Here is a 26,028-nt window from a genome sequence, read left to right on the forward strand (position 1 = left end):
AGGAGGTTTGGTGGGTCCATCTATGTTCTGACCCTCAGCTGTAGTCACAAGACGTTGATAGCCTAGTAATCAAAAGAACAGATGTAGAGACAGAAGGAGGAGCTTGGAGTAAAGCTGCTGCTCCTTCCCCTCGAAAGGATCAGTTGAGGTGGTCCGGGAATTTGATCAGGATGCCTCCTGGGAGCCAAATGGGACAGAACCAGAACCTGCTGGAGGGATTATAATGACGTCTTGAATACCCTACTGAGTCTGCTGCTTTTGTGACCTGACCCTGAATAAGCGAAGACAAAGAGTGGATAGTATTAGCTTAATATCTTAAGATACCAATTATATTTTCTTAATGCTAAGATAATGTTTTTGTGCTTTTAAATGCTGAATTTCTATTTTTCTTTATGCTAAACATAATTTTTGTGTTGTTTTTTTAATGTTACTTTTGTTTAAGTTATTAGTGTAGAACACACACATGCACAACAATTTTGTCCAGCTGCTCGGTCCAAAACGTGGCTACTACAGAGGGTGGGTAGCACAGTGCATCATATTCTGTAAAATCTTCATATGACTGTAAAGTGACTGTCAGTGTCACAGATGTGACTGATCACAGGTGCAGTTACACTACCTGTCCACCAGATGCTGCTAACTGACATGTAATGAGCTTCAGGTCAGAAATCTGTAACAGAGCAGCAGGTTGATCACATTCAGACTTACTGATAAGATGTGATGTGAGTTTGACATGTATTTATGTATAACTGAAGTATTCTGGATGACTTGTAGAGAACTGGAGTGAAACTGTAGAGAACCTCTGCACCACCATGGAAGAGACTCAATAAGGTTTCTGAGCAGCAGCAGCAGCTTGTAAAAGTTTAAATAGTAAATACAGTCAGCAGATACAACCAAGCTGTCAAATAACCAAAACATCACATGACGATAAATAAGAAGAGAAGAAAGAGAAAACTGTGTCATATCTAAATATGTGCTGCTGTCACAAACAGACCATCATCAGACTGAACGAGTCGGATCAAAGTCAAAGTTCCATCAGACTCTTTAAATACAAAGTCCAGCTCACATGAGACGCTGGATTCTGCTGATCCTGGAGCAGCTTCATTAAAGACATGACAGGACCTGAGTCCTCTGGCTAATACATGTAGCCTGGTGTACGACAGGGAGGTCAAAGGTCACGTCTGGGTGAGTTTCACTGTGTTCTTAAGGTATCTGGATGGCAACACATTCTGATTCTACTCAGTCTAGATTCAGCGATGACTAATTGGTTTTCCTTTTGTGAGTGAAGGTCCAGGAATTGGTTTCCAACTGTGAGTGGGTCAAAGGTTAGCAGACCATAAAGTATCAAACTGAGGTTGACCCCCACGCCAAATGGTGGGAGATGCCTAAACGTTTATGTTCCAGTAGAAGGACAGAGTGACCATTTTGGCCGTCTTGGGGGGCAAGACCTAAGAATTGACAGCAACATGGGAGATGAGCAGGGAGACAGGTCCACTCCTCTTTTAGTCTATTAATAATAATTTACCAAAGTGACCAATTAGAAAGGGACTCTAGGCGCGCAGGTGGTTGAGTGGTTAGAGCGCATGCCATATAAAGCAGCCGACCCCGGTTCGATTCCGGCCGGAGGTTCTTTGCTGCATGTCACATCCCCCTCTCTCTCCCATATTTCCTGTCTGCTGCTTAATAAAGGTGTCTATGCCACAAAAAAAATCTTAAGAAAAAAAAAGAAAGGGACTCTAAAAACCCCCGCATAGGAAGAGAAGGAAGGGTAGCTACTTGTAGAATGGATATAGGAGTTCAGTTCTCTGCAGAGGGCGAAGCATTTTGGCATTGCTTTTGCCATAGATTTGAGAATACTAGAAACAAGGCCGCCTTCTGGTTAGGACGCTGGCTTGAGATCTGTTTCAATAAAGATTGCTCTATCATTCCACCCAGCCTTGCCACTGCAGAATTCTTTCATCATCAAACTACACGCCGACACCTTTGAGGAGGAGAGCCCAGGAACTTCTACATTCCTCGTGTGCTGTCATTGTTGTTTCCCCTTTAGTGTGAAATACATTTCACCTACTGTGACACTTGGACATCTTGTTGGGCACAAAATACTTTCATGGACTATGAACAAACCTCATACCAGAGAAATGACATGTATTTGATTCAGTGAAGTGTGAGAACTGACTCCCAGGTAAGTTTATCAAAAAAGATCCAAACTCAAGACACAGAGGCACACAGGTGTAAACAAAGCTAGAATCATAAAGACAAGAACAAAGAAATTAAACTGCAAGCAACAAAAGAGCAGGTGACAAAATATCTACCAAGAGATGAGCAGAGAAGAAAACCAGATAAGAGAGTCCAAGAAAAACTAAAGAGTAATAAAAAGACTAAGAACAAACCAGTAAGCCACGAGGAACAGACACAGGAACACAGATGAACCAACGAGGACTGAAGGAAAAACAGACAAAAACACAGAAACGAAACACAGCTGAGCAGGAAAAAAGACAAAGACAGGAAGTGGAATGTGAAACAAGACAACAAAGGATATAATCTACAAAATAAAAGTTTAATCGTTTTTGTGGAAAGAAGAAAATAATTTTAAGGACAGAAAAAAACATTTTAACAAACTGAATTACTTCATATGTTTTATTATTCCCACTCAACAGAGCAGGATGGTACGGCGCCCCCTGAGGGTCATGACCAGAATGTTTTCAGGAATACTTCTGAGTTACCTCGTCATTTGGATTGTATTCCTCAGACGTATTGCAAGGCAGAATGCAAAGAAAAGAAATTCTCTCCATGACCATCAGGGGCCTCCGTGTGATGTCACATAGCAACAGGACAGTGTAATAAAAAGAACTCATTTAGTGTCACATGAACATTTTTAATTCCAAGATATTTATCTGATATGAGGAATAAAATTACAGAGAAAAAATCTAACACAAGAATAAAATATCTTCTGTTCCTTGATTATTGTCAGTAAAACAATAATGTAGTGTTGTAAAAATGATAAAAGCAAAAAGGACACAAAGAGCATTCGATCATTTTCTGCTGATAGAATCAGATCACATATAGCAGTTCATAAAGACCCAGACACTTACATTCTTTATAAATGAAGTGATTATATTGTGTGTGTGCAGCCCAGTCACCAGACTAAAAGATTGGCACTTAACGTTTATCAATACGTGTCATTATATTCACATCACATGTATCTGAACTGAATGTCATGTCAGGAGGTGGAGGGGATGCAGCTCTGTGAAGTCAGAGACAACAGTTCATGTCTGCGTTTCAACGTCTGTGAGCGTGAAAGCGCTGGATATTTTTAACGAGACGTCGGGATATTTTCCAGCTGAGTTTGTGGCGACAGAAACAAAACATGATGTCCTCCCCGACCGTAACCTGACTCTATTTATTGAAGTTCTGTACAGAAGAAGTATCCCGACACACAGAAACTTCAGTAGAGTACCTGACATGCCTGCCCTCCAGTGGTCACAGTTTCCTCTGATGGAAACAGAGATGATCTCTTATTTACCTGTTGGCATTTTCCCACTAACAGGAGGAGCTGACGGGCTAACAGGCAGGTCAATGAAACAGCACTGTAAATGTTAACATACCAGGCAGCTTCCTCTGGTTTTACACTCAAACTGCTGTTGAATGATTTGGTCTGATCGGTTTGTTTGAAGCATCGGTCAGAGATTTAAAGATGGAGACCCAGAAATGATGCAGATCAGGACACAACCAAAGTATGTGAATCAGACGAGCTGGACACAATTTATATCTTTCACAATAAAAAGATACATATGAGATCTCAGCAGCCGAGTCATTGAGCTCTGATGACAAAACCAAATGACTTGTTTCATCACAACCACATGAATCCCAAAGTGATAAAGTAGATATAGAAACAAAATGAACTGAAGTGTTTTGTGTCTCACAGAGGACACATTTCAGCAGTCATCTTCAGTCAATACTGTTTGTGTTCACAGGAGGAGACTCTTCCTCCTACACTGAACACAGAGACACTGAGGAGTCATATCTCCAGAACCCAAACCCAGGATAAAGAGGTTGAGTGAATGTGGTGTTGAAGGTGTGGAGGTGGATCAGTGAGTCAGAGGAGACTCTGTAGAAGGACAGAGTGCCAGCAGGACAGTCCACATACACTGCTACTCTGTTAGAGACAGAGGAGGAGGAGGAGGAGTGAGGGAGGACTGTTCTTCTGTCATTGTGACTGACAGAGTAACCATGATCATCAGAGCAGTACAGCCTCCAGGACTGATCGTTCCATCCAAACGCAGAGTCTGCTCTGACTCCTCTCCTGCTGATTCCTTTGTATGTCACTGCTATATCAACCTCTCCTCTCCACTCGACCTCCCAGTAACATCGACCAGTCAGACCAGCTCTACACAGCAGCTGAGACCTGAAGTCAAACCTCTCTGGATGATTAGGATATGGCTGCTTCTCTCTCACATATGTCACCTTCTTGTTGTTGTCAGACAGTTTAAGGTCTTTGTTCACTGTGTTTGTGTCGACTGTGAGTTCACAGAAATCTGATGGAGAGAAAAAGACACAACAAAGCAGCAGGTTATCAACAAATACAACTGTTGGGTTGTTTATTTATGAATGAGTTGATCATCTCTATAAATTAATAGATTGTTTAAATATCAATAGAAGTATCTTCTGCATACAAAGTATCTGTATCTTATTGCATACAAAGATTGTTAACATTGAGGATGTTACATATTGTATGTTGAGCCATCTATTGTCTGTGGCGTTTGAATAAACAAATATCACAATTATTGTTTATATTGATTGTGATAGCCACTTCATCAAACAAAACCCCTAGCTGTGATATTATAACAGTATATCACAGCCTGTCATTAGCTATTGCTTTCATATTGTAAACATTATTTTTAAGAGGACGTAACTGTGTGCTGTTGTGTTCTCATGTATCAAACTGAATCCACTCACACTTCTTCAGACCAGGTTTCAGTCTCTGTTCTCCACCATGGTCCAGCCTGGAAGAAGAAGCACAGTCAGAGCAGCTTATTAAACTTTATTGATCCCCAGAGGAGAAATTCAGGCATTACATTAGTAAAATAAAGCATACATCTAGTGATGTTGTGGAACTAATAGAGAGACAGTGTTTTCTGTCGTTTGCTCTACAGTGAAGTCGACTCCTTCAAGCAGCTGCTATATATCAGTTTGTATGAAGAAGAACAAACTGAAGTTCCTGTGAACTTGCTGGCTGTTCAGCAAAGCAGCTCATTCATCTACCTTGTTGGTGATCGACCTCACATCCCCCAAAGTAATCGATGGTAGGAACAGTTTAAACTTCCTGTCTCTCTCAATCCTCTCCCTGATCTTCACACCAGCTCTCTTGCAGTGTCAGGCAAGTTACTTCCAAAAAGTAGTTATTATCATTTGAAAGTAATAAGTTACTTCACAGTATTACTGCCTGTGCAGAGCAATGTGTCTTTGTGTCTCTTCCACCAAAATAACCTCAGACGTGTGACTGTTACTGCACTACAGCCTCAGATGAACCTGGTCTCTGTCGAATATAAAACCTTTGACTGTCATTCAAAATGTATTATCATCATTTTCCTTCTGTTCTGAGTTCAGCTGCATCTAGAAAACACCTGAAAAAGATGAATCTGACTGAAATAAATAAATGTGCTGTGTCTGAACAGAGCTGATTGACCTTCTAAACTGACTCTTATGATCATTCAACACTTACAGATTTTATTAATGTAAATGATCAGAGAATAAACTCAAATTAGGACTTGATGACTGCTTCAAAGTTAGAGTCTTATTAAATGTGGCGAGTTACAAACTGAAGCTGATCATTGAAGCTGTTGTCATCCGACTCAGCTCTCAGCCACCGGGGCTGCAGAGCTGTTTTATTTTATTATTTTTTCTAGCTTGGCGAGGGAGGACAACCGCATAAGTGATGGTGATTGGATCTCTTAGGTAGAGTGAGAGTTTGTAAGCCAGTGGCAGTGTTCAGTTTACACACAAACCACACACGCACACAGGAGCCTCACACACACAAACTAGCAGAGGTGAACTGCAGCAATGGCGAGTCCGGAGGGAAAGTTAACGTTTTCAAAGTGGAAGTACAGACACTACTTTAACCTCTTTTGTCTACGTCCGTTGTAAGCAACTCTGATCTAATGAATCATCTCTCACAGCACACACTTCTACAAAACTAGTGGCCAAAAACACTGTTGCTGATGCTGTTGATGATGACAGCAGGCCAGATCTTTTCCTGGTAATTAGTTACTTTTATAGTGGAATAATTCCTTTACTAACTCAGTTACTTTTTGGAAGAAGTAACTAGTAACTATAACTAATTACTTTTTTAAAGCAATGTGCCCAACACTGGTTATAATACTCTGGTACTGTTGAAGGAATGGACAGTTCATGAGTGAACCAAACTTCATGAATTTATTCAAAATATGTATTGAAAATGTGACCAAACCTATTGGGTCAAAAATATACAATAACTTGAACAATCAATTCTTGTGATTATAGAAACTTGTGTAAATAAAATTTTGCTGCTTGTAACTATAAAGTGCATCACACAAACTATCACCTGCTGCTGAGAGAAAACTGCTCTGATGGTCAAGAGTCGACCAAAAACTGCCAAAAAACAAGTCTGTAATGAATTAGAAGCTGCTGGACAGTAAACAGTGTCCACAGTCAAGTGTGTTTTACATCACCATGAGCTGAGAGGCTTGGAAATAATTCATTTAAACCTCGACTGAAGTTTGCTGCTGATCACATGGACAAGAAAAAAACCCTCTAGAGGAAAACTCTGGTCAGAGGAAAGAAACACTGAATTGTTAGTTCACAATGAGCATCAATATGTTTGGAGGAGATAATGTGATGCCTTTAACCCCAACAACACCAAACCTACTGTCCAGCATGGTGCTGGTAGAGTTCTACAGTGGGGTGGTTCTGCTGCCAGTGGATCTGCTGCTCTAAAAAAAGTAAATTGAATAATGAAGAAGGAGGATTATCTCCAAGTTCTACAAGACCAAAAACCATCAGCAGAAGATTCCGGTCTGGGGTGCAGTTGGGTGTTCCAACAGGACAATGACCCAAACACACATGAGAAATGGTGAAGGAACTGATCCGTCAGGCTAATTTTTAGGTTTTGGAAAGGCCTTCCCAAAGTCCTGGCTTGGAGCCCAATGAATGAATGAATGAATGAATGAATGCTTTGTTTCAAACATGTGAAAAATATATTACACTTGAAGCACTAGTCATTAAAACCCTTTGTATGTTTGAAAAGGAGTAGGAAGAAGCATTAGCTTATTAATTCCTACCTCTTCTCCACTTAGTACCTAGTACTATAGGTTATCTTACTTCCTGTGTATCCTGTTTTTTTGTTTTTGTTTTGTTTTGTTTTTTCAACAAAAACAATCACCAACAAACAACACAATAACCGCTTGTGTAAAAATAAAATAAATTACAAGTATGGCAATATGTGAGAACCCTAGTGTTTGTCATACCCCTCTCCTTCCCTGTACCTTAATGAAAACATGTGGACTGTTGATGAGGGTTCTCAGTCATCAAGGTAATCCTAAGTGTGATATCGTAGGCAACTGGACTCCTTTTTAATTTCTTTAAAGAAGCTGAAACAAGTCAAGAATCTGAAACAATTCCAGTTGCCTACGATCTAGCACTTAGAATTGGCATATAGACTGTACCAGGAAGGCAACAAATTAAGTTGAACTTTCCAGATTCTGTCAAGAGGAGTGGTTAAAGAATCCTCAAGGACGACCAGAAGCTTGTGGATGCTAATCAAAAGCACCTAACTCAGGTGAAAATTGCAGAGACATTCAACCAAATGTTAGAATTTGATCACATTTTCAGAAAAACTATAATGAATTCATTTTGAACCAAACTTCATTAATGTTTTTTTTGACAAAGCAGTTTTTGTTCCACTCATTCATCACAGAAAATGAGAGCTGTAGAGATCATTGGAACTGAAGACTGCCATGATGAGCACGTTCTTTATGAGCGGATGTAAACTTTTGATCATGACTGTAGAACTGTAACATGTTATGTTTGTAGTGTGTTACCATCATCAATGCTCTCTAGCTGTTGGAACATCACTGCCTCATCTCTTTTGGTACGTGTACAGAATAACTCCTATTCTATAGTAAAGTAACTATATGAATTATTATAGAATATTAGCAATGAACATTGTTATGACCCTAGGTCATTATTGTTGTGTGTGTGTGTGTGTGGGTGTGTGTCGAGATGTGATGCTGCCCTGTTCCTCCTCCTCCAAGTGTGTGAGCAGTCTGCTTTGAGTGTGTTTCAGATGATTGATAGCAGGTTGGACATGCTGATTGGCTGGAGCCCGCCTGATTGCTGCTGCCGGATTGGCCAGAGGCAGGAGAGGAGCCTTTTTTAAATCACTGGCTGGCTGCACGTTCCCTCTGACTGATTTTACAACCATTTTTTACTGCTGTCCAACAGTAAGCAGTGTTTAAATTCCGTGTAAAGCAAAATCGGCCATTTTCTTCTAAACACATTAAACAGGTCATAAATGTGTTTACTTAAAACATGTAAAAGCCATTCGACCATTTAGAATTTAATTTTGGAGCTAGGCTCACAAACATTTTTTCAACATTTCTGTGTTCAGGATTTAATGGGCGGGTTGGAAATCATGCAAATCATGGCCGCGTTACGTAACGCGACCATATGATTTGCATAAACCCCGCCCTGCTGCTGAGGTGGTATAAATACGTTCAGCGCGTCAGCTTCAGCGGTTCTCCTACTCGCTCTCCAGTCGTGGATAGTATTGCTTACAATAGTTTGCAGCTAGCTAACCAGTCAACCAGTCAGCTAACCAGTCATGTCTTCTCCACATCCTCTGCATCTTTCCTGGATGCCACAGTGTGCAGGGTGACGGCGCTGTTATCTTATTTAAGTTTCCTTCGGATGACAACGTAAGGAAACGGTGGATCGATTTTGTCAAGAGGAGCTAACGTTACTGTGACACCAACACCTCTCTGCAGTGTCCACTTTACCCCTGATAGTTTCAGCAACTATCACTAGGTAATTTCTGGATTTCTGCAGAGTCCGTTGACGCTGCTCACTGGCGCCGAACCGACACTCTCCGTCCCCGGCTTGCATCCTCTCCTCCCGCCGACGAGGAGATGTGGCCGCTGCTGACCGCCGCTGACCCTCTCCGTCCCGCTGACGGTGGGTTCTACCGGCATAATGTGGCTGCTGCCGCCGCCGCCATCAATGCAACCAACCCCCTCCGTCCCGCCGACAGCGGGTCCCACCGGCATAATGTGGCCGCCGCGCCTCTCCGTCCTGCTGACAGCGGGTCCCACCGGCATATTGTGGCCGCCGCGCCTCTCCGTCCCGCTGACAGCAGGTCCCACCGGCATAATGTGGCCGCCGCCGCGCCTCTCCGTCCCGTTGACAGCGGGTCCCACCGGCATAATGTGGCCGACCCCCTCCGTCCCGCTGACAGCGGGTCCAACCGGCATAGTGTGACCGCCGCCGCGCCTCTCTGTCCCGCTGACGGCGGGTCCCACCGGCGGTATGTGGCGGTAGTATCGGGGCTGCATTATTGGTGAGCTGTCCCAGTGTGAACGGATAAGCCGGAGGCGCGGAGCGAGGGCGTGTCGGTCTGACAGTCTGATGGGGACGCCGTGACATTCCGACACCCCTCCATTCCGAAACCCCCCCACTCCGACTCACCGCTGTTCCGACCCTCCCCCCAAAACTGCTGAAATCCCCACTTCCAGCTACCCACACATTTCTGAAGTGGGTTAAGGTAAGGGTTAGTTCGGAGTGGGGGGGTTTTGGAATGGAGGGGTTTCCCCAATAGACTTTTCGGAATAGCGGGGTCTTTGAAAAAAGAGGGAAACCCCGCCATTACGATGAATTGAAGTCTATGTTCGGAACAGCGGGGTTTCGGAAAGGCGGGGTGTAACCCAGTCTGATAACTACACAGGCCCTTCACTCAACTAAATACAGAGAAATGTCCCACAAAGGTTACATGACCGAACAAAAGAAACGCAGTAACTGTAACTGTCTTTAGCAACTTATATGAGGAAAACAAATACCACAGCTGTGCGTGGAGAAGCGTCTGTCCTCCTGTCCGTCCTCCGCCTGTCCTCCCGACTCTTCCTCACATTTCTGCTCACAAAACACCGTTTGTCACGCTTGTCACAAGACTTTAACCCACCGAGTGTTTGACGAAAATAAATCATCACGACCGCCAGCCCTCCTGACCGAGACTTCAGGAAACTGTCCCCCAGAAAACAGCCTCCGTTCCCGCCATATGATTATAAACTGTCCGCGGGTTTAGATAGACAAGGGGAACACCTGGGGAAACACCAACGTCATCAACATGACTTGTGTCCCCCCCCCCCACCCCCGCCGCATGGCCGTGGTTCCAGCGCCTCTAACTGACACGCCCCCAGCGTTTCACAGCAGAAAGAAGTGCGTGTTTTTCCATGATTTTGAGACCTAATTTTATATACTTAACAATGTTTTTAATCTTTCAAATTTGGCTCAGTGGTCAATGATACATGTTTCTTTGGTGTGACAAACTCATAACAAATTTTTTTTGCCGCTTTACACGGTCTTTAAGTGTTAAGTTTAAGTGTAACAGAGAAACAGTGTGTGAGCTCTGGTACCTGAGAGTTTCCAGTCTCCAGCCAGGATCCTCCCGTCCAGCAGTCAGAAGCTTCAGACCTGAGTCTCCTGGATGATTGTAGCTCAGGTCTAGCTCTCTCAGATGAGAGGGGTTGGAGCTCAGAGCTGAGGCCAGAGAAGAACAGCCTTCCTCTGTGATCAGACAGCCTGACAGTCTGGAAATAGAAAGTGGTTTATATCAGTTTAAGAAACTGCAGGAAGATACATCCTGTTCTAAAAAGATGCTGATACAGACATAAATCCAACAAAGAAACAAAGAATCGTAAATCAACACATATTAAACTGACTGATTCAACTAGTAAAGACTATTCACAGTTGTGAGAGTGCATCTTTCACAAACTTATTGAACAATGGTTCAGACAGTTTTGTGAGAAGAGGAATTTTACAGATGTCAAGTCTCTTCATCAACATCGACCTGAGTTTAGTCAGAATTTAAATGATCGACTGAGAACAATCGGCTGAATTCTGACCTGAGAGTTTCCAGTTCACAGTGTGGACTCCTCAGTCCTGATGACAGCAGCTTCACTCCTGAATCCTGCAGGTCGTTGTTACTCAGGTCCAGCTCTCTCAAACTAGAGGACTGGGAGCTGAGAACTGAGGACAGAGCTTCACAGCTTCTCTTTGACAGATTACAGACAGTCAGCCTGAAGTAGAATCCGGCAAAAAGACAAAGTAGAAAGTGTTTACTTGGTAGCTTTGACTTTTAATTTCGATGATTTTTGATAATATTTATCCTTGATTCAACCTACTGAGCTTTGTTGGAGGCTTTGACCACTGGCAGCAGCCTCAGAAGAGCCTCCTCTGAAGCAGAGTATTTCTTCAGGTCAAACACTTTCAGATCTTTTTCTGATGACAGTAAGATAAAGCCCAGAGCTGACCACTGAGCAGGAGACAGTTCATATGTTGAGAGACTTCCTGAACTCAGGTACTGTTGGATCTCCTCCACTAGAGAACCATCATTCAGTTCATTCAGACAGTGGAACAGATTGATGCTTCTCTCTGGAGAGAGATTCTCACTGATCTTCTTCTTGATGTACTGGACTGTTTCCTGATTGGTCTCTGAGCTACTTCCTGTCTGTGTCAGCAGACCTCGTAGGAGATTCTGATTGGTCTCCAGTGAAAGACCCAGGAGGAATCGGATGAACAAGTCCAGGTGTCCATTTGGACTCTGTAAGGCCTTGTCCACAGCACTCTGGTAGAGATCTGTAGGTTTAGGTTTAATTCTACGTAGTTTGGACAACCAGGAGGTTTGTTTTCTTTCTTCCAGTAGATTGATGTCAGAGTTGATGAACGTCAGATGAACATGAAGAGCAGCCAGAAACTCCTGAACACTCAGATGGATGAAGCAGAACACCTTGTCCTGGTACAGTCCACTCTCCTCTTTAAAGATCTCTGTGAACAATCCTGAGTACACTGAGGCTGCTCTGATATCGATGCCACACTCTGTCAGGTCTGATTCATAGAAGATCAGGTTGCCTTTCTGTAACTGCTTAAAAGCCAGTTTTCCCAGGGACTCAATCATCTCCCTGCTCTCTGGAGTCCAGTGTGAATCTCTCTCAGATTTTCCATCATACTTGATGTTCTTCAGTTTGTACAGAACCACCAGGAAGTGGATGTACATCTGAGTCAGGGTCTTGGGCAGCTCTCCTCCTTCTCTGGTTTTAAACAAATCCTCCAGAACTGTAGCAGTGATCCAGCAGAAGACTGGGATGTGACACATGATGTGGAGGCTTCGTGATGCCTTGATGTGGGAAATTATTCTGCTGGCCTGCTCCTCATCTCTGAATCTCTTCCTGAAATACTTCTCCTTCTGTGGATCAGTGAACCCTCTGACCTCTGTCACCATGTCAATACACTCAGGAGGGATCTGATTGGCTGCTGCAGGTCGTGTGGTTATCCAGAGGCGAGCAGAGGGAAGCAGTTTCCCCCTGATGAGGTTTGTCAGCAGCACATTCACTGTGGTGGACTCTGTAATATCAGTCAGGATCTCAGTGTTGTGGAAGTCCAGAGGAAGTCGACACTCATCCAGACCGTCAAAGATGAACATAACCTGGAACTCTTCAAACCTGCAGATTTCTTTGGTTTCAGTGAAGAAGTAATGAATCAGTTTCACCAAGCTAAACTTTTTCTCTTTCAGCACATTCAGCTCTCTGAAAGTGAATGGAAATGTGAACTGTATGTCCTGGTTGTCTTTGTCTTCAGCCCAGTCCAGAGTGAACTTCTGTGTTAAGACTGTTTTCCCGATGCCAGCCATTCCCTTTGTCATCATTGTTCTGATTGGTTCATCTCTTCCAGGTGAGGCCTTAAAGATGTCTTCTTGTCTGATTGTTGTTTTTGGTCTGTCTGGTTTCCAGGTTGCAGTTTCAATCTGTCTGACCTCATGTTCCATGTTGACCTCTCCTGTTTCTTCCAAGATGATATAGATCTCAGTGTAGATCTCATTCAACGGTATTGAACTTCCTGCTTTTGTGATTTTCTCAAAGACATGTTGAAACCTCTTCTTCAGGTTGGTTTTGAGTTCACGCTGGCACTCAGCAAGAATCTCTGAATGAAGAAAAATGATACAATACCATTGAGAGAATTCCACTGTGAATGAGTTATCAAAAACATTTCTAGTTGTAATTTAGTTGACCTGAGATTATTGATGAAAGATACAATCTAGATCTTTGCCCCCTCTGTGTGAGCTTCATACATCAATTGAGAAATACCAAAAACAGCATTTCAGATAAAATGATTATGCTGAGCTGTTGTTTCAGTGTGTTTGAGTTGGAGGACAATCTGCTGTGTGCTCTGCTCTGATTGGTTGTTATGTAAACTTTGAGTTAACAGGTTGAGGCAGACATAGAACCTGTATAATGTGTCATTCATGTGTGGTTTTGTTTGCAGCCGGTTTGTGAAACAGCCAGCAGTGGCTGTGCTACTACACAGGGATGTTGATCTGTAGTTTCCCTGGTGACAGAATCCATTTTTCTGGGGGAAGTACAGCTGGCAGTACACTGTATCACCACAAGCGCTAGCAGTTAATACAAATCAGCAGCCACAAAAACACAGACGCAACCAGAGAATATTTGATTTGATTTATTCATCCTGAAATCTCTGTTAGAAACTCCTCTACGCTGCTGTGATGACATGTTTCACTGTGAACTACTGATGAGGTAACAACCAATCACAGCGGAGTGTCCTGTTCCCCCCGCCCATCCATGTTTGATTTTTGGATCTGTGTCCTTATCAGCAACATGAATTCTGAAGTCTGGAGTGGCACAACCAGTGTTGTGGGTAACGCGTTACAAAGTAAACGCAGCAAAGTAACGCCTTAGTTTCGTGCGTCAAGTAATCAGTAACTTCGTTATTTTTTTTTAAAAAAGTAATCCGTTATATTAAGAATTTCTCCGGATAGGGAAAGGAAAATCCCGACTGCAACCTGCGGATGTGTCAGCGGAGGTGCTGCTGACCTACGTTACCTGTGTGTGTGTGTGTGTGTGTGTGTGTGAGAGAGTGTTTTCGAACCCCCGGCAAGATGGCAGAGAGGACAGCTTTTGCATCGTGGAAGTACGCACATTATTTTCAATTTGCCAGCGAAAAGGACAAGAACAACATAACGGTAAAATGCACACTCTGCGTTGGTGAAAAGCTTCTGTCGACCGCAAAAAATCACGACTTCTCTTGCATTTAAAGGGGGCTGTGTGTGTGTCAGTTAAGTTGCAGCATGTGCGAGGCGCTGCAAACAGCTTTTAATTTTTGGTAACGCATGAGTACTCTAACGCGTTACTTATATTCATAGGTAACGCTGTAACGTAACCGATTACGTTTAATTGATGGTAACGTTGTAACCTAATTAACTACTTTCCAAAGTAACTTTACCCAACACAGGGCACAACCTTTTTTTGACAATGTTCATAGATTTAAATAATTTTTAGCACTCAGCTTGTTCGACATTTGTAAGTAATGAATAAATAGACTCACCTTTGTTTAATGACCTATCTGTTGGTTCTGAGGTATTCGATAATTTCTCCAGCAGATCATTCCGATCAATCTTCTTCAAAACAATTCTGGTCACTTTGATCATGTTTATATGGTAGGTCTGCATCATCTGATCCACTGTTTCCATCCTGTTTGCTTTTTCCAGTCGACTCTTTCTGATTGCTGGGAAGCCTTCCAGGACTCCCTCCTGCTGCAGAAGCCACTTGAATTTTTTAAAGTCATCCTGTCCCAAATCCTCCAGAGTTCCCAAGAGTACCTGTTCAGGTGTCGCCATCTACCTTCCCTGCCAATATACGAAAGAAAGTATGTTTTTAGATATATTTTGTAATTCTCAAAATATCAGAGGCTACAAACACAGCTGACCCCCTTATGAGGTCCCAAGAGGACCTGTGTAGGTGTCGCCATCTACCCTCCCTGTAAAGATACAGACAATAGATTATTCTAAGACACTATAATTTGTAATTTTATCTGTTTAACTATTTAATGAAAGCACAGGATAGTAAACTGACTGTCACTTGTGCATAATCAACTGACAGTCAAATTAGTATATAAATTAGACAATGCGTAAGTCCTGTTTACATTTACATTTAGGGCATTAAGCAGACGCTTTTGTTGAGGAAGGGAGTCATGCTTTGCGGAGTTGAGGTGAAGTCTGAACAAGTGAGTCTTGAGTCTTTTGCGGAAGATGGCGTCCTGACATTGGTCGAGAGTTTGTTCCACCACTGAGGTGCCAGAACAGAGGAGAGTCGTGACTTCGAGTGACCTTTGTTGCTCTCAGCAATGGAGGTACCAGAATTTAGGTAGATTGAAAATGAGGCGCACTGCAGCATTCTGGATACGCTGCAACGGTTTAGTCACAGAGGCTGAGAGTCCAGCCAAGATGGAGTTGCAGTAGTCCAGGCGGGAGATGACCAGCACTTGGACCAGGAGTTGCGTTGCGTCCTTTTTGAGGAAAAAACGGATCCTGCAGATGTTGTAGAGGGCAAATCTGCAGGATTGGGCCACAGCAGTGATGTTGGGAGCGCAGGACAGTCCGTCGTCGAGGATTACACCCTGGTTCCTCGCCGTCAATGAAAGCGATACTGTAACATCCTCAACAGTGACTGACGGGTCCATGCAAGGGCAGTCTTTCCTCGGGATGAAGAGGAGTTCAGTTTTACTAAGGTTGAGTTTGAGGTGATGAGCAGCTGTCCAAGCAGAGATGATGCAGACATTCAGAGATGTGCGTCACAATGTGGGTGTTGGGGGAGGATGAAGGAAAAGAGAGGAGCAGTTGGGTGACTTCTCCATAACAGTAGTAGGAGAATCCATGTGAATGTGACTGCAGAGCCTAGTGATCTAGTGTATAGTGAAAACAGAAGTGGTCCTGATACTTAGCCTTGAGGGACACCAGTTTCCAGAAAGCAGGGTTTGAACAACGAGCCATTCCATGTGACCTGAAATTTTACAATTTGTCAGGTATGATGTGAACCAGGTTAGAGTTGAGTCAGCGATGCCAAGTTCAGCCAGAGTGCCGAGGAGAATGAAGACTGACAAGTTGGACGAGGCTCTGGCTGCACCGAGCGACTAAGTCTCTGTGAGGAGGCCTGTCTCAGTGGAGTGAGCAGTCCTGAAGCCTGACTGATTTGGGTCAAGGAGGTAGTTTGGTGAAAGATAGGAGGACAGTTAGTTGTAAACGGCATGTTCCAGGGTTTTAGAGAAGAAGGAAAGAAGAGATTCAGGTCTGTATTTTCGGATGTCAGCTGAGTCCAGGGTGGGTTTCTTTAAGAGTGGCTTTACTGTAGCTGTCAGGAGCTGGAATAAGACCTGAAGTGAGGGAGGAGTTGATCAGAGTGGTGAGGAATGACAGGATGTCATGAGAGATGTTTTGGAGAAGGGAGGAGGGAATCGGGTTCAGGGAACAGGTGGTCACCCGGTTGTGGAGGAGTCTTTGACAGGTAGAGGGCAGATTTGGCTGCTAAAACAGTTGAGGTGAAGTCAGAGAGGAGGTGGTGGAAGTGAGCAACGTCATCAGGATGATGTGATTTTCTCCATTTTCTCTCTGCTGCTCGTAGCACCGATCTATTGGTTCTCAGAGATTCAGACAGCCGGAAGGAGGAGAGATGATGGGCTGGTCGGGAGGTGAGAGGACAGAGAGCGTCTAAAGAGGAGGAGAGGGAGGATAACAGAGTGGAGGAGGCTTTCTCAGTAGACATTTGAGCAAATTAATCTGAGGATGGTAGTGAAGAAAGAACAGTAGAGGAGAGAGCAGATGGAGAGAGGGATTTCAGATTTCGGCGGGTGGTAGGACGAGCGAGGTGGTGGACTTCAAGGGGAGAGAGAAAGTGACACAGTGAGCGGGGTAACGGAGAGTGCTGAGGTTCTACAGGACCTTGTGAAGACATGGTCGAGTTGGTTCCTGGCCCGGTGGGTCAGTGGAGAGGGGGAGAGTGTGAGGTCAAATGTGGAGAAGAAGTCTGAATTCAGGTAAGTGCAGCTTCTCTGGGGGGGATGTTGAAGTCACCCAGGACAACGAATGGTGTGCCATCGTCAGGGCATCGGCTCAGGAGGGCGTCCATTTCATCAGAGAAGTCACGGAGAGGACCGGGAGGGCGATAGATCCCAACAAGTTTGAAAGGAAGTGTGACAGAGACAGCGTGGAATTCAAATGTAGATCTGGGGAAGGACCATGGGTGTGATAAGGAGGCCAGTTCCTCCTCCTCGACCTGTTTGTCTCGGGGAGTGTGAGAATGAGTAGGCAGTTGAGAGGGCAGCTGGGGTGATCCAGGGGTCGGTAAGGACCAGGAAGTGGAGAGTCTGCAGGGAGGCATAGGCTGAAATGGTGTCCGCCTTCTTGACTGCAGATTGGCAGTTCCATAGCCCCTCTAGTATTTCCATTTCAGTCAAGGTGGAGAATGTTGGTGTACATGTGAGAATCAATTACAGGCCTGAGGACGTATTTTGAGATATTCTGCTCTTTTATAATCAACAAGGAATACTAAAGTGACTTTCATTTAACAGGTACAACAATTGAACACCTGCAGAAAACAAATGCACAAGATGTTCAAATACATCACAGGACACTTAAATTGCCATTTCTCTCACTAACAGGGCACAAATATTGAGGGAACGTGAAGTTCATCTCTCCAGAGATGTAACTGCACATTGCAGTGATGTGGACCTCAAGATATGTGACTGGTCTGCAGTAGTGCTTATAACAGGGACTGTGACCGGTAGTTTCCTTAATAAACACAATCCACTCTCCAACTATTGCAGTCCCTCCTGACCAGCCGGCTGCTGCTCCTCTTGGATTATACTCTCGCTCCAGAACCTCTCTGTGCTGCCTGAGTGTCTGTGGGCGAGAGAGAGCGGACAGACTGGATGTCTGAACAACGTACACTTGACCTGATATAGATTTTTTTAGGTGAGCCTTGTTTTAGGTGGTTAATTTCTCTTTTTCTCTGGACCCGTTCACTGCAGTACGAAGCTGAGCGTCTGGGCTGGAGCGGCTCTCTGCTGCTCCAAACTGAGGCTGCGCTGAGCGGTGATTACAGGAAACAGATCGACTATAGATATGTACTTTATATGACCCCACTTCAAACAAACCGAACTATCCCTTTAAGATTATTTGTGAATATGGGCCCTGGTGTTTAAGTATTTGAACTTCTACTGGAGGACTGATTGTGTAGAGTTTTGAAACCTCTGCCCAATAATAATTTCTGTTATCCCAAAATTTGTTATTGTACTGAACCACCATTCTGTCTCTTATCAGCCGGTTACTTTAATGATGGTTCACGCTGTCTCTACTGAACAGAAGACTGAAGCAGCTCTTTCCATCAGAAACACTGATCAGGTTCATGTATGAAGGTTTTGAAGTGAAACCAAGTTTATGTCAGTCTTGGTGAGCTAATCATGTTCTGAACACTTGGAGAGTTAACCAGTTCAGACATTCTCTGCATTGTTTACTCAGATCACAATCAAACAGCCCCTGATTCTACCTGTGAACCACTAAAAGCGAGTCATGAAAATAATCCAATTCATCGTCATAAGAATATTCATACCTGCAGTAAATTAAAACATGTTTGACATGCAGAAACATTTCTCCTGTGCAAACAGTGATACAGCACAATGTGATCAGAGTGATGGTGATGATGTCCACATTTGTCTGGTAGGATTCTCACCTGCTGAACTCACGTCAATTTACCACTAACGACCAGCAGAGGCGCAATTACACAACTAATCAATCCAGCACTCCCAATGCCAACAATGGTGAACTTGCAAACAGCAGAACAAATGAGGGCTTTTGGTCAAATGTGCACATATTACATTAAAAGTAACACATGTCAGAACAAACTGAATATTGTCTGTCATTTCTTCTGTCTGTTACATAAAGCACCAAGCTAATACTTTGAAACAAACAATCACCATCACTCATCATTTCTACTGAACAGTCAAACAACACAATGTCAAACATGTCCACATCTGTCTGGATGGATTCTCACCTGCTGAACTCACCTCAGGTCAACTTACAGACACTTTCCAGCTTCACGTTGGAGGAAACACTGGGAGAGAAGCTGCTCGTTTCTTCCTGGTCAGTCCTGATCTGAGGACGCCGTCACATCCTCATAACTTCGGGGTCCGAGTCTAAAAAAACATCAGAGTGACGTTAGAACCGGTCCAACCTGAAGCTGGTTTACTGGAACTATCTAACATTTCTCCAGAAGTTTTATCTGCCTGTTTGACTTGTTTATCTTCTTCAGGAGTTTCACTTTGAGTTGGACAGTGGTGAGGACATCAGGGCTCAGATGAAAAACACTCTAACTGGTCAGCTGTAAAGTAGTTTGTGCACACCTTCAAGGTCGATCACCATCTTACATCGACACATTGCCTGCTCCTTATTTCAGCATTGTTGTACTCCTGTTCCTCTGGGCTTATATGTGTAGTTGTGTAATGCATTACTGGAATTACTTTAGTTTGACTTTGTTCACTTGGGATTACTCTCTGCAAAAAATGGGAAGAGCCCACTGAAGCATATCGCAACATCTCTGATTCATTTCTGTGACGTACTGTAAGGTACCATTAAAAACTGCGCTGAAGAAGTGACCTCAGTTTTCTTGTAATGAAATATTGCACTTTGGTAAATAGATAAAGTTGTTTTTAAATGAAAAAGCTGCTAACTGCAGCTACTGTGTGGTGGAAGTCACATTACAGTTGGTGAAGAGCACTATTACTTGTTTAAGACTCAGAACTCAAAGTTTAGGACTCGACTGCAACGACTTGACATTAACTTGTGACTTGGTAAACAATGACTCGGTCCCTCCTCTGGTAAAGACTTTGTCTCATCTTGTCCCGTGATGGTCTTCATAACTCGTGAGATTTGGAACTTGATAAGTTGGCAGCACTGTGTGTGCTTTATATATATTCAGTTCATGTTGGATTAGGCTTCACTGAATTAAAGAGGACTGTTGGACCTTGGTATCTTTCACAGCACCAAACTGTTTTTGTAATTCTCACAATCCTGAATGAGTTTTAGGGTTGATTACAAGCTAAAAGTGAACATCTTTAAATATTTAACGTACCTTTATATACTCAAATTATGATGACAGACAACCCCAAAGATAATTCATGTTTCACTTCATTTGTGTTGTAACAGTGTCATATTGTAGTTGTTTGTATATAAATAACCTAAAAGCAGAAGTTAGAGCAGGAAGAAGGTAAATGTGCTCAGAACTTGAGTCGGTCCAGAAGTGTCCATATAGCCCTTAATCGTCACCTCTGCAGGGCTTCAGTCAGAATCGCGTATTCAACCAGACCATGGTGTGAATTTAATTAACCAAGGCCAAAATTTGGAATAGTGCCCATTTTTTTAAAGAAATATTACAAAAATGATTTATAGCAGGGGACCTCACAAAATTAGAGTTCTGAATACAGTATGTGACACACCAACTCCAACATTTGTTTTTATGATCCAGAAATGTGGAAAGAGCCCCAAAATATGTTTTTAAGAAATCCTGAAACTTGTGATTGCACCTGAAAAACATAGTTCTCATATTTACAAATGCGATCTGATGCTATCAAAGAGTCAGAGAATAAAGTCTTAATGTTTTCAATATTAAATAAAACTCCAAGGTGGTTGACATTTTGATTTTGGAGCCATAATTAATTTCAACCCTGAACCAGATGAACAAATACTGTAGAAAACACTTAAAGCAGCTGCTCTTTCCATCAGACACTCTGACCTGGATGTTGAAGTTGTTGAAAGCTGAGAGATGGACTGTGGGGGTCAGTGAATGTCTGTGCCGGTGTGTTAGGATGGTTGTATGTTGATCAAAGCTGTCCGACCAGTTCTGACATTTCACACTGATGCTCAGATTAAAATCTAAATGTGCTGATTGTGCTGCGCCAAAAGAGTTGAGATCTCTACACACTGGCTGTTTACCACCAGCAAGTAAAAGGACATTATATCTTGTTCTAGCAGTGATAGAGAAATATATGAGCTCTGCTATCAGCGTATTGTATCAATCAGATGTGTGATGATTGTTGTCACGATTACAATGAAATTATAAAAATGAGAGACAGCTACGAAACCGAATGAAGAGAGTAATCAGACAAAAGTAATTTACAAACGTTCTATTTAAACTGTGAACTTTTTTTATTCTGTTATATTCTTTATTGTATATTTTAGTATCCGTAAAATGTCTTCATCTACTGTGCACTTTACTTTATTTACTGTCCTTCTCTATCTGTTGTGCACTTTACTGTTTAATTGAGTGTAAGGTATGTCTTGTCTTGTCTCCACCGTGGGATAGTTAGAAACGGAATTGCAATTCCTTTGTATGTCTGGTACATGTGAAGAATTGACAGTAAAGCCGACTTTGACTTTGATGATGTCCACATTTGTCTGGTAGGATTTTCACCTGCTGAACTCACATCAACAACGACCAGCAGAGGCGCCATTACACAACTAATCAATACAGCACTTCCAATGCCAACAATGGTGAACCTGCAGCCAGCAGAACAAATGAGGGCTTTTAGTCAAATGTGCACATATTACATTAAAACACATGTCAGAAATAAAAAGTACAAACAGAATGTTGTCTGTCATTTCTTCTGTCTGTTACATAAAGCACCAAACTGATACTTTGAAACAAACAATCACCATCACTCATCATTTCTACTGAACAGTCAAACAACACAATGTCAAACATGTCCACATCTGTCTGGATGGATTCTCACCTGCTGAACTCACCTCAGGTCAACTTACAGACACTTTCCAGCTTCACGTTGGAGGAAACACTGGGAGAGAAGCTGCTTGTTTCTTCCTGGTCAGTCCTGATCTGAGGACGCCGTCACATCCTCATAACTTCGGGGTCCGAGTCTAAAAAAACATCAGAGTGACGTTAGAACCGGTCCAACCTGAAGCTGGTTCACTGGAACTATCTAACATTTCTCCAGAAGTTTTATCTGCCTGTTTGACTTGTTTATCTTCTTCAGGAGTTTCACTTTGAGTTGGACAGTGGTGAGGACATCAGGGCTCAGATGAAAAACACTCTAACTGGTCAGCTGTAAAGTAGTTTGTGCACACCTTCAAGGTCGATCACCATCTTACATCGACACATTGCCTGCTCCTTATTTCAGCATTGTTGTACTCCTGTTCCTCTGGGCTTATATGTGTAGTTGTGTAATGCATTACTGGAATTACTTTAGTTTGACTTTGTTCACTTGGGATTACTCTCTGCAAAAAATGGGAAGAGCCCACTGAAGCATATCGCAACATCTCTGATTCATTTCTGTGACGTACTGTAAGGAACCATTAAAAACTGCGCTGAAGAAGTGACCTCACTTTTCTTGTAATTAGATATTAGTTATTTTTAAATGGAAAAGCTGCTAACTGCAGCTACTGTGTGGTGAAAGTCACATTACAGTTGGTGAAGAGCACTATGACTTGTTTAAGACTCAGAACTCAAAGTTTAGGACTCGACTGCAACGACTTGACATTAACTTGTGACTTGGTAAACAATGACTCGGTCCCTCCTCTGGTAAAGACTTTGTCTCATCTTGTCCCGTGATGGTCTTCATAACTCGTGAGATTTGGAACTTGATAAGTTGGCAGCACTGTGTGTGCTTTATATATATTCAGTTCATGTTGGATTAGGCTTCACTGAATTAAAGAGGACTGTTGGACCTTGGTGTCTTTCACAGCACCAAACTGTTTTTGTAATTCTCACAATCCTGAATGAGTTTTAGGGTTGATTACAAGCTAAAAGTGAACATCTTTAAATATTTAACGTACCTTTATATACTCAAATTATGATGACAGACAACCCCAAAGATAATTCATGTTTCACTTCATTTGTGTTGTAACAGTGTCATATTGTAGTTGTTTGTATATAAATAACCTAAAAGCAGAAGTTAGAGCAGGAAGAAGGTAAATGTGCTCAGAACTTGAGTCGGTCCAGAAGTGTCCATATAGCCCTTAATCGTCACCTCTGCAGGGCTTCAGTCAGAATCGCGTATTCAACCAGACCATGGTGTGAATTTAATTAACCAAGGCCAAAATTTGGAATAGTGCCCATTTTTTTAAAGAAATATTACAAAAATGATTTATAGCAGGGGACCTCACAAAATTAGAGTTCTGAATACAGTATGTGACACACCAACTCCAACATTTGTTTTTATGATCCAGAAATGTGGAAAGAGCCCCAAAATATGTTTTTAAGAAATCCTGAAACTTGTGATTGCACCTGAAAAACATAGTTCTCATATTTCCAAATGCGATCTGATGCTATCAAAGAGTCAGAGAATAAAGTCTTAATGTTTTCAATATTAAATAAAACTCCAAGATGGTTGACATTTTGATTTTGGAGCCATAATTAATTTCAACCCTGAACCAGATGAACAAATACTGTAGAAAACACTTAAAGCAGCTGCTCTTTCCATCAGACACTCTGACCTGGATGTTGAAGTTGTTGAAAGCTGAGAGATGGACTGTGGGGGTCAGTGAATGTCTGTGCCGGTGTGTTAGGATGGTTGTATGTTGATCAAAGCTGTCCAACCAGTTCTGACATTTCACACTGATGCTCAGATTAAAATCTAAATGTGCTGATTGTGCTGCGCCAAAAGAGTTGAGATCTCTACACACTGGCTGTTTACCACCAGCAAGTAAAAGGACATTATATCTTGTTCTAGCAGTGATAGAGAAATATATGAGCTCTGCTATCAGCGTATTGTATCAATCAGATGTGTGATGATTGTTGTCACGATTACAATGAAATTATAAAAATGAGAGACAGCTACGAAACCGAATGAAGAGAGTAATCAGACAAAAGTAATTTACAAGCTGCAGTGAGGTTAAAGTTTAGAACACAATGAGTCTGCGAAGAAAGAGAGGATCTACAGTCGACCAGTACGTCATCGTGCTACCAGAAGCTGCTGCACGACCTTATAAGGAAGCAATGAAAGTCTCACTCTTAAACAATAGATGGCAGAGAAGCTGAGAGAGTTTTAAAGAACGCAGCAACAGAGGAGACGATGTTCTTCCTCCACTCTGCTACCTTGGATTAACCTACAAGATGGAGTGTGTGAGCAGTCTATCATCGCAGAATGGACTTCAAGAGATTCACAGTTGGATCCAAAGAGAACAGAACACAAGCAGGATTAACCATTTTTACCAACCAAAAGTGGATTATAATTTAAATTCAAATTACTCCCTGTTAAACATACAAATACTTTTCAAATCCACGTCGTTTAACTCAGATAGAAAATCTTCAAAATATTTCTACCTGTAAGTGTACAGTGTTCTGCTGCACAATCAGACGCTGGACACAGCCATGTCATGTTGAACTCAGGTTCATTCCTGTTTGAATCCAAGAATGAGCAACTGTTCAGCTCTCTCAAACTCTCCAAACTCACTTTACAAGCAGAACATCAGACAGAGAAACTCCTGGTCTACCTGCCGACTGATATTAACAACAACTGAGCAACTCTGTGCTCTTAAATCACCATTAAAACTGGCTCATTTTAATTTATGCACGAGCTGCCTTAAACAGAGCTCACAGTGGAGCTCAGTGCAGACTGACGTCAGACCAGGAATTACACAGTATGTTCACTAACAAGCAGCAGAGCGCCATTACTCAACTAATCAATACAGCACTCCCAATGCAACATTGGTGAACCTGCAACCAGCAGAACAAATGAGGGCTTTTGGTCAAATGTGCACATATTACATTAAAACACATGGCAGAAACAAAAAGTACAAACAGAATGTTGTCTGTCATTTCTTCTGTCTGTTCCATAAAGCACCAAACTGATACTTTGAAACAAACAATCACCATCACTCATCATTTCTACTGAACAGTCAAACAACACAATGTCAAACATGTCCACATCTGTCTGGATGGATTCTCACCTGCTGAACTCACCTCAGGTCAACTTACAGACACTTTCCAGCTTCACGTTGGAGGAACACTGGGAGAAAAGAAGCTGCTTGTTTCTTCCTGGTCAGTCCTGGTGTCTGTGTGCATCTGATCTGAGGACGCCGTCACATCCTCATAACTTCGGGGTCCAAGTCGGAAAAAACATCAGAGTGACGTCAGAACTGGTCCAACCTGAAGCTGGTTCACTGGAACTATCTAACATTTCTCCAGAAGTTTTGGCTGCCTGTTTGACAAGTTTGTCTTTTCAGGAATTTCACTTCGAGTTGGAAAGTGGTGAGGACATCAGGGCTCAGATGAAAAACACTTTAACTGCTCATCTGTGTAGTGTCTGTGTGTTTCTTACACATCCTGGGCTCTAAGACAATAGTGAATAGTGAGAAGACAGGATGGGACAGGACCAGATGTTCCCCTGTAGACAACTGTGGGAATGTGACAGGGCAGAGGTCCCCATGACCAGGAGCCTTGAGCAGCTCTGAGGTGGGCATCAGAGATAAGCTACAGGAAGGGACCCACACCAGAGGTTTGGAGCTGACTCAACTATACAGTCAGTGCGTTTACATGCACAGTTTAGTCAGATTACAGCCATAGTTCGACTCTGCTGCTCAATCGGACAACTGCAATTGTCCGAGTATACATGCCGGTGAGAAAATCGAATTACTGCCGAAAGCATGTCATACCCGGTACGCTAGGTGGCGCTGTACCCAGTTCAACTAGTGTTAATGGGGCCATCTCCGGCTGACCTCTTTACGTCACCAGCTGCCTCGGCATTCAAGAAAGATGGCGTACGAAGAGCGAGACGAAGCTACATCTTTGTACACTTCGCATATGGTGTACATGATAATTACACACACTAGATGCACAATGGAGCTCTTTCTCTCTTTCTTGCGGTGATTTCGGAGGAAAGACGCCGCTGCCCGTCTACTTCCGGCTCACGGCCCCGGGGAAAAATCTCACG

At 42.8% G+C, this 26,028-nt stretch overlaps 1 protein-coding gene across 1 annotated transcript; it reads right to left on the reverse strand.

Moving 5' to 3' along the window:
• Positions 1 to 2,620: 2,620 nt before the first annotated feature.
• Positions 2,621 to 25,123, reverse strand: LOC115574090 (NLR family CARD domain-containing protein 3-like). The gene is made up of 9 exons (XM_030405333.1): positions 25,046 to 25,123; positions 21,874 to 22,015; positions 19,140 to 19,281; positions 14,641 to 14,941; positions 11,427 to 13,221; positions 11,148 to 11,321; positions 10,659 to 10,832; positions 4,954 to 5,000; positions 2,621 to 4,532 (listed from the first exon to the last, which is right to left on the reverse strand). The coding sequence occupies exons 4-9, from the start codon at positions 14,930 to 14,932 to the stop codon at positions 3,988 to 3,990; spliced, it is 3,027 nt and encodes a 1,008-aa protein (XP_030261193.1). The 5' UTR covers positions 14,933 to 14,941; positions 19,140 to 19,281; positions 21,874 to 22,015; positions 25,046 to 25,123; the 3' UTR covers positions 2,621 to 3,987.
• Positions 25,124 to 26,028: the final 905 nt, after the last annotated feature.

The sequence above is a fragment of the Sparus aurata genome, chromosome 22, assembly GCF_900880675.1.
Source record: "Sparus aurata chromosome 22, fSpaAur1.1, whole genome shotgun sequence".
In the NCBI taxonomy this organism is placed as follows: Eukaryota; Metazoa; Chordata; class Actinopteri; order Spariformes; family Sparidae; genus Sparus; species Sparus aurata.